The 10,000-nt window shown below is 41.8% G+C and overlaps 1 protein-coding gene across 1 annotated transcript in view; it reads right to left on the bottom strand.

The window, feature by feature from the left end:
- The window catches only part of LOC123498806 (protein tonB2-like), a 49,701-nt gene extending 44,223 nt beyond the window's left edge, over nucleotides 1–5,478 (bottom strand). Inside the window, exon 1 of the mRNA XM_045246230.1 lies at nucleotides 5,434–5,478. Within this exon, the coding sequence (XP_045102165.1) occupies nucleotides 5,434–5,463 (30 nt within the window). The 5' untranslated portion in view covers nucleotides 5,464–5,478. The remainder of the gene's footprint in view (nucleotides 1–5,433) is intronic.
- Between the last annotated feature and the right edge of the window lie 4,522 nt (nucleotides 5,479–10,000).

Below are 10,000 nucleotides of genomic sequence, written 5' to 3'. Positions count from 1 at the left end.
GTTCGCTCCTCTTTGGTCTGACAACTCCTGCCAAATTGGTCGGTAAGAATGGCACTGGAGAACACACACACACACACACACACACACACACACACACACACACACACACACACACACATGGAATTATGGCGTGCAAACAATACGGACCTTCGCTGTTCACACTCACTGGTGCCATTTTAGGGAGTGGTGCTGGTGCCTCTCTCCTTTGTTTTTCGCTTCTTTCCTCTCAGCTGTTGTTTTTTTTTTTTATCTATTTTTTGTTTTCAGGGTAGTGGTGGAGGGGGTGGAATATATACTGTATTATGCTATGGTTCCCTTGGCTCGTTTTCTCTAATGTGGTAATAAGAAAATGGAGACAACTAATACCTGAAAAAAAAGAATAAAAAAAATATAGATAAACAATAACAATAACAATAACAATAACAATAATAATAATAATAATAACAATAACAACAACAACAGCAACAATAAGAACAATAATAATAAATGATCAATAAGTACTAACAATATTATGTAAGTCTATATTTTTTCTCTAACATTTTTCAGGGACATGAGAGGAAATTAAACAGCTTTCTAAAATACATATATATAATTTTAGTAACCCTTTCCAAATCACCTTTATGCATAACCAAATACGGTAATAACAACCCCCAGGAACCCCACACTAACAATGCCATTTAGCACCACCACACGAGCCTAAATAATAACTACATTAGCACCACCACACGAGCCTAAATAATAACTACATTAGCACCACCACGCGAGGCTAAACAATAACTACATTAGCACCACACGAGGCTAAACAATAACTACATTAGCACCACCACACGAGGCTAAATAATAACTACATTAGCACCACACGAGGCTAAATAATAACTACATTAGCACCACCACACGAGGCTAAACAATAACTACATTAGCACCACCACACGAGGCTAAACAATAACTACATTAGCACCACCACACGAGGCTAAATAATAACTACATTAGCACCACCACACGAGACTAAATAATAACTACATTAGCACCACACGAGACTAAATACTACCTAATTACAAAGTGCTTTATAACTACATAGATCACTGTGGGGAAGAACTTGTCATTTATTTATCTTTCATTTAATGTTTTTTTTTTATCGTCCTTTTCACGAATAAAAAAATAATTATTACTTTTTTATTCAAATTTCAAAAGGTATTCTCGGTTTCTCATTCATATCAGATTGAGGAAGAATTAGTAATTTTTCTCAGCTGCACGTGAAAGAAAATCATGCATGTTATAACTGGGTAAGTGTGTGTGTGTGTGTGTGTGTGTGTGTGTGTGTTGGTTAATAAAGTGTGGTTGAAGTGAGTGAGTCTTAACCCCTTCAGTACTGGGACACATTGTTACCTTGAGATTTGTGTATGATTAGACCATTTTATTGATATTAGAAAGGGTCAATGGAGGTCACAAGCTTAATGGCCACAATTTACACTATTTTGACTTCCCACATAAGTTTGTGAGGCTGTGTAGAATCACCAAATAGTCACTAGAATGAATAATGAAACGCGTCATGGTACTCAAGGGAACAAGTGGGGACGTAAGTCAGGATTCAGCTCGTTAGTAGAAGTATTCACACCAATATCTTGCATAAAGTGACAGAGGAAGAAAGAGGGAATATGCAGAGAAGGAAAGAATGGAGGAAGAAGGATGAGGAAAGAAGGAATTAGCTACGTGCAAAATAAATATTCCTGCTATTACCTCAAAACTGTATTTACTTCAGCCTCCCATCAATTGTAAATCACAGAAAACTTGATGAGCGGCGTTTTCTTTGAAGCGTGAAGTATCAAATTAATTCTAAAGTTTGCAGTGAAAATGCTTAATTAGAAAATGGGAATTATTATTTAGTGAATTATTATTTAGTGGTGACTGGAATGACAGTAATATTGATTGTAATGGTGATGGTGGTAACAGTAGTAGTAGTAGTAGTAGTAGTAGTAGTAGTAGTAGTAGGAGGAGGAGGAGGAGGAGGAGGAGGAGGAGGAGGAGGAGGAGGAGGAGGAGGACGAGGACGAGGACGAGGAGGAGGTGGTGGTGGTTGTGATTCTCGACTGCTCGTTATTTTTCACCTAACATATTCTTACAATCACATAACGGCATTTCCTTATTCAGGCGAGATCGTTCAAAAACACAACATACATACATACATACATACATACATACATACACACACACATACATACGTGAAAGTGTTAATGTGCAGAGTTAATTCTCCGCCACAAGGTAAATCGTCTTGTTCTCGGCAGTGTATTTGCAATTACACACATTTTAAAACTCATCAGGAAACATTAGGAAGAACCAAATACACGCAAAGTAACCTTGAGGCAGCGTAATGGTTCTAAAAATAACACACACACACACACACACACACACACACACACACACACACACACACACACACACACACACCTGCTACCTTGTTTCCACCTAAATCAAACGTGTAGCTTTCCACTTCCTCTCCCCCTCTTCCATCCTCCTCCCCCGTCCCCTAACCACACCCCGAACTCCCCCACCATCCTCCAATCTATTCCTACCACACCCGTCTCAAGCATTCCCCTCTCCTCTATACCTCTCCTCCTTTCCTAGTCCCCTTACAAGTCTCCCCACCCCTCCTCTTCAGTCTCTCCCAAACTCTTGCCTCCCACATCCCCAACACACACCCCGCAGCCACACCCACACCCACGCTAACAAAGGTAGCGAGGCGTGTGGGCGGTGCAGGCCACATACCAATCTTTGAAGGTGAGTGTTTGATGTGTTGGTGCTACGCTTGTTGTTTTAGCTCTAATAAGTATGAATCAGGTGAGTGTTTCTGGGCTGAGTGAGTGAGCTGTGTGCGTGTGTGTGTGTGTGTTGGCTTATAAAGTGTGTGAAGTGAGTCTTAAGTGGGTACATAAGTCACGGGTTCAGCGAGTGAGTGAGTTAAATGAGTCGTGATTTAAAGAATGGAGTGAGTGACGAGTGTATGAGTGAGTTAATTAAACATGCCAGTGAGTGTTGAGTTGTACATCGGTTGAGTAAATGATGGGGACAAAGTGAGTATGAACGAAGTGATAAAGGGATATATGGATGCACCTGCTTGTATGTTTTGTATGACTGTATGAACGAGTTTGTGTGAGTGAATGAATGAACACACGTATGAAAGAGGAAGAGAAGGAGAGAGCAAGGGAACCATATATATTTTTTTCACTTTAAACATTTTTCTCCATTTTTACCCTCAAGAAAAATAGAAAATAACTAATAATAGATGTAAGATAGATGAAGAAATACAGAGAAATAAAGATACAAAAAAGAGACGAATATATCTTTAATACAAATAGGGAAGTAACTGTAGCTAAAAGTGTCAATGAAAGAGAGAGTGGGTGGAAGGGGAGAGTGACTGGAAGGGGAGCGTGGGAAGGCCTTAGGGGAGATAAGTGAGAGTGAAGTAGGGGAGGTTATTAGTGGGTAGTGAGATTGGTCAAGAGCATGAATGGGTGGGTGTGGCTGGAAGGGAGAGAGACAGAAAGAGAGAGAGGAAGAGTGACAGACGAAAAGGAGGAGGATTGTGGGGAGGGATGGAGGGAGAGAGGGATGGAGGGAGAGACTTATGAAATAGATGCCGGACGTGAGTGAGAGAGTAAACTACGTACAAGGGCATGAAATTAAACCAGGTGTGTCAGATTGAGTTCACACAGGTAAAAGAGAGAGAGAGAGAGAGAGAGAGAGAGAGAGAGAGAGAGAGAGAGAGAGAGAGAGAGAGAGAGAATAAAACAACTCTTACACGAAATTATAAAGGAAACGAGCGAACACAGTAACCAGGAACCACAAAGACTAATGCAAGGTGTAGCACATGACAAGTGGTAATAAGCAGTGGGGAGGCGCAGGTGGTGGTTTGGTCATCACACGAAATGGGTAAGAGCAAACACGAAACATAAAACTAAGCTGTAACACGCCAACAGACAAACAGACATGACAAAGCAAAAGTACACACACACACACAGGCATCCTTATCCTCAAACGTATAGACTCAACACTATGTCATCAAATTAGTGAATACATCCCAATCATTTCCCATAAGCAAACCAAACCAAGCCAAACCAAAGTAAATTAAACTAAACTATACCCAACCCAACACAACCTAACACAAACCAAAGCAAACCAACCCTAACCTAACCAAGTAATATACATCGTGACCACAACCCGTGAAATTAAATGCCGTACGTAAGACAGGTGAGCGTATACAAATTCAATGTATGGACAGGTACAGGTGGTGGGTCGGTGATTATACACGACAGGGTGGACAGAAGGAATGCTGGAGCCAGGGAGTACAGGGAGTGGCTGGTGGGTGGGGTGGGCGGGGCTAGAAGTAACGGGACAGGGTGAGTAGGGAGTGAGAGGGAGTGGAAGCAAGGTGACGGGGGAAGGGTGAGGGGACCAGCAAGGATACTGTGTCCCCTTATGGTCCTTTGGGTGTCCACGGGGAGGGGATGAGGGAAGGAGAGGGGAGGGACACAGGAGGTTAGAGGGAGGGTGAGGGAAGGGTGAGATGAAGGGAGCAGGAGAGGATGGGGGGATTGGAAAGGGGGGAGGAGGGAGGGGCAGCGAGAAGCGGGGCGGAGCTGTGACCTTGAGACAAACCTGCTTAGACAAGACGACTATATGAGAGAGAGAGAGAGAGAGAGAGAGAGAGAGAGAGAGAGAGAGAGAGAGAGAGAGAATAATCACACAAGGTCAGCTATAAAAAAATACTGGTGAGAAAATGCCATGAATGATGTCACGTTCTCTCTCTCTCTCTCTCTAACAGGAAGTATCGTATAGACTATAGAGCAAATGTAGAAAACTTAACGGCTGTTTAACGAGGCGAGACTGATGGAATGGGGGGGGGAGGGAAGAGGCGAAGAGGAAGAGAGAGACGAGGAGGAAGAGGAAGAAAGGAAGAACAAAAATAACTCAACAAAAATCAGCAGTTAAATTTGTTCATTACCATACGAGAGAGAGAGAGAGAGAGAGAGAGAGAGAGAGAGAGAGAGAGAGATTATACGACGTTCGAAGCTTCATTATCTCGAGACTTGCTGTTCCAGATAAAGAATTCAGCTGCTGTTACATCGTTTACCAATTAGTCCATTCACATTATATAATACGCAGACAATGCAATATGTATACAACCGAGTGGAGATACACGAGTCAGCCAATAGTTCATACAGTTTGATGCATAGTAGTGTTGAGGGAAGAGAGAGAAAGAGAAGGAAAGGGATGGGAAGTTTAGTATTTATTCATATATTCTTCTATCCACACCTTTATCATCAGCCTGCTAGTGAATATTGATAATTCACCAACACCTCTTTGAAATACTACACTCGAGACACAAATACTAATAAGCAATAATACACCATGAAAGTGACCAACTCGCACTCTTACCTTCCTCTTCGCGTGACTAATGGCGTCCATCCATCCACCGTTCCCTTCAGGCTTTTATTTTCAGTTTTTCACGTCCCTACAAAGCCGCCCCTCCGTCACACCCCCGCACGACACCCATACGCCATTCACCACGCCCCATAAAGAGACACATCGCCAGGGACGCGCCTGGGGTCAAGATAGAACCACAAAAACACTCGAGGCACACTAAAGGAAGTCACGAACTCACACGCAAGTGTAACCCCGCCGGCCGCCACACTCGGTCTCTATCTCTCAAAATGTCTACATTGCTACGTAGTTACAATAGGGATGCTGATTATAAACGAAAGAGAAAATTGCAATTGAAAATATCCTTAAGTAGTTTTATGAGGAGGAAAGCATTTATTTTACATTCAGCTAGCAATTATAATGGTTTGCCTGAGTAGAAGTACAGTATTATGTCCAGAGAACCGGATCTACTGTGCACTCGATGTCCAGATGAATACCAACAGTTGTAATAGGAGTCTTAATTACGCAATGTTTCTTAAAGTATTGTTCATTTATCAAAAAAAGGAAGCAGATTTTTTCTATAAGCAGAAAGGTTGTGTCGTCCTGAACACCAAATTTACAGTGTACATAATGTTCAGATGAATACGTACAGCTTTAGTGACATTCATCATTACGAAACATAAGTGAAAATTAGAATAAAAACTAATTAATAGTAGTTTTATAAGGCATTGTCAATATTTCTTTACCCACATAGCAAAATGCGTGGTTTATTTAACTACTTCATTTCTGAGACGCATTTTTACCACGTGTTTGGAGTATGATTAAACAATTTTATTTACATTAGGAGAGGTTTATGAAGCTCAGAAGATTAATGGCCAGACTCTTCACTATTTGAATCCCTACATAAGTTTCTGACGTTGTATAAAATCGCAAAATAATAAAGAGAATAAGTATGAAAACGCGTCCTGGTACTGAAAGGATTAAGAGCAGAGAAATTCTAGCGTCCTGAGAACCGAATTCACTGTCTACTCTTCCTCTCGTGAACTTGCATAACCAGCGGACTTCTGTAATTCTCCAGGACGTAAATATGTTTCGAGAACTAAAACAACACAAAGAAAAAAGAGAAAAATAAAAAAACAAAAGCAGAGTACAAAATATTACTACAATCATAACTGTAAACCAAAAAAAAAAAAAATAGTCATAAATGTGTTTCCAGTACTGTAATATATATACTTCAAAAAATAAATGATAAAAAAAAAAAAGCAGAGTGCAGAATAGTATTACACTCACAGCCCTAAACCACAATATCAAAGTCATAAGTATGTTTCCAGTACTGTAACACACACACACACACACACACACACACACACAAAAAAAAAAAAAAAAAGTTAAATGATAAGAATAATAATGGTTACAAAATGACAAACTTGTGCTTCCATTTTGTCGCTTTTCAGTTGCGAGAAACGTTATATTCTTGCTAGTGATTGTTGCGCTTCACGTTAGAGTTTTGTGCACGCGTGGATGGCTTGAGTAGGTGGTGTGTGCGGCGCGGAAAGCACAGATGGAGGAAAATGGCTTGCTTAGACTCCATGGCGCCAGTGTTGCTTTAGAGAGAGAGAGAGAGAGAGGAGAGAGAGAGACGCATTTTCTCGTAGAGTTAATTTTATCACCTTTGTAACAACAGGAAAAAAGTTATAAACATTTTATTACCGAGAAGCTGAGAGGTAAGTAAAATATATGGAGAACTTTAGTAGTAGTAGTAGTAGTGGTAGTGGTGGTAGTGGTGGTGGTGGTGGTGGTGGTGGTGGTGGTAGCAGTGGTGGTGGTGGTGGTGGTGGTGGTGGTGGTGGTGGTGGTGGTGGTGGTGGTGGTGGTGGTGGTGGTGTGGTGGTGGTGGTGGTGGTGGTGGTGGTGGTGGTGGTGGTGGTGGTGGTGGTGGTGGTGGTGGTGGTGGTGGTGGTGGTGGTGGTGGTGGTGGTGGTGGTGGTGGTGGTGGTGGTGGTGGTGGTGGTGGTGGTGGTGGTGGTGGTGGTGGTGGTGGTGGTGGTGGTGGTGGTGGTGGTGGTGGTGGTGGTGGTGGTGGTGGTGGTGGTGGTGGTGGTGGTGGTGGTGGTGGTGGTGGTGGTGGTGGTGGTGGTGGTGGTGGTGGTGGTGGTGGTGGTGGTGGTGGTGGTGGTGGTGGTGGTGGTGGTGGTGGTGGTGGTGGTGGTGGTGGTGGTGGTAGGTAGTAGTAGTAGTAGTAGTAGTAGTAGTAGTAGTAGTACAAGTAAAAGCAGTAGTACAAGTGATAGCAGTAGTAGCAGCAGTAGTGACAAAATAGTTGGTGTTGTGGTAGTGTTAGCCATGGTGATGAGCGGCATGATATGATGTGAACTGATTGTGTGGTGAGGTTGGTGAGAAAAAGTAAAAAAAAATAATATGTGGTTTTCTTTCGATGTAGTAACTATACCGTTCTGTGTTTCTGTTCAGTCACGTTATCATTTGCTGGTGGTGACTGTGTGTGTGTGTGTGTGTGTGTGTGTGTGTGTGTGTGTGTGTGTGTGTGTGTGTGTGTGTGTGTGTGTGTGTGTGTGTGTGTAAACAAAGGATCGTCGCCAAGGTGTGAAAATGGAGAATGATTGTCCCCATTATCCTCCTTCCCTCTCTCTCTCTCTCTCTCTCTCTCTCTCTCTCTCTCTCTCTCTCTCTCTCTCTCTCCTTGACGGATTTAAAGCCTTGGCCGAGTGCGAAAAGAAACTGAATTGTTGTGCTTTCGGAAGTCAGAGTAGACAAAGCGACCTGTGTGTGTGTGTGTGTGTGTGTGTGTGTGTGTGTGTGTGTGTGTGACATTAAGGTGAACAGATTTCTCACGGTCTACTCTCTTTCCATTATTTTTCTATTGTACATTGCGTAGTTTTGATTTTCTTAATGGGCCTGTTTTTATTTTTTTCTTCTCGTATTTTTGTCTTCTGTCTTCCTTCGGTCAAACTCCTCTCTCCTTTTTTATCTTGATTTTGCTTCATTTTTACCTTGGCCATTCTCTCTTTTCTTTTCTTTCCTTCCTTTCAACAATTCCGTTCAAATTATCGTCTCTCCTGCTTCATTCCTTATTCTCACTTCTTTCCTTTTTTTCAATTTCCCTTTTATCATTATCTTTTCTAAACCTACATTTTCTCAACATTCCATCTTTTCCTACACACACACACACACACACACACACACACACACACACACACGAGGAAGGGCAGTGTGGTGGCGCAGGGTGATGGGTGAAGGTGCAAGGGTGAGGTGTGAGGTAACATGGGAGGGGCGGGAGGCGTGAAGGGGCGTGTGAGGAAGGAGGAGGGGAGAGGAAAGGCGTGAGGGAAAGGCAGGGTGTGTGAAGGCCCCTCCTCTCCCTATTCCTCTCCCTCTCTCTCATCACTCATTCGTATATCCTCATTCCACTATAGAGTGAGAAAGAGGTGAATGAAAGAAAGAAATGGGATAATGTATTTCCTTCTTATTTACTTTCTTCTTTATCTTTCTGTTGTTATTTTTCTATTTTTTATCAACGCATTATTTTTTTGTAAGACATCTCCAAGAACACTAAAAGAGAGTGAAGGAAATGGTAAAATAAGATAAAGAGAGAGAGAGAGAGAGAGAGAGAGAGAGAGAGAGAGAGAGAGAGAGAGAGAGACAATAAAGGTGATGGTGGGTACAATGGTATCTTGTTTTCTTTTTCGCTTCCTTATTCTTATCAGTCAGTCTGGCTAGGGACAGTAGAAGGAATGCTGATTTTTTACTCCTTTGTACTCCTTATAAGTTCTTCCTTCTGTTTTTTTTTCTCTCGTTAGTCTCATCATTATTGTCATGAAAATAATAATAATAATAATAATAATAATAATAATAATAATAATAATAATAATAATAATAATGATAATAATTCAGAGTTAGCTTTTGTCTCTTTTTTCCCTCCATTGTGTAAAATCAACTGATATTACTAGCAATTTTGTACATTCAGAGTTCAAGGTAGCCTGCTTGTATTACACACACACACACACACACACACACACACACACACACACACTTCATTAAGTAAGTGAGTCATTTGCATTAGGCAGGTAACATCACATTTGGTGGCCTTAACTCTCTCTCTCTCTCTCTCTCTCTCTCTCTCTCTCTCTCTCTCTCTCTCTCTCTCTCTCTCTCTCTCTCTCTCCCCTTGTTTGTGCGTGCGCGCGAGTGTGTGTGTGCATGCATGCGAGAGGAAGAATTTGAGTGTGTTAAGGTAATTTAAACTTTCGAAAATATATTCTGGTTGTCTATTTTCAGAACTAGTAGTAGTAATAGTAGTAGTAGTAGTAGTAGTAGTAGTAGTAGTAGTAGTAACAAGAAACAGAATCAGTAGTAGCAGCAGTAGCAGAATCAACACTAACAGTATCATTATTATCAACTCTCACCTAACAAGCATCTTCAACCACATCTTTATTCATATCCTCCTTTTCCAAGTCCCAGCAGAGAGCCAGACACGCCTCCACTACCTTAACTAGAGGCGGGAGTGACAGCCATTGTTGGGCAGTGACACAGATGGAGGCTTTTTATGGCCACACGTCAGCTTCTT

Source organism: Portunus trituberculatus, chromosome 48, assembly GCF_017591435.1.
Source record: "Portunus trituberculatus isolate SZX2019 chromosome 48, ASM1759143v1, whole genome shotgun sequence".
In the NCBI taxonomy this organism is placed as follows: domain Eukaryota; kingdom Metazoa; phylum Arthropoda; class Malacostraca; order Decapoda; family Portunidae; genus Portunus; species Portunus trituberculatus.
This window is presented reverse-complemented; position numbering and strand designations above follow the sequence as displayed.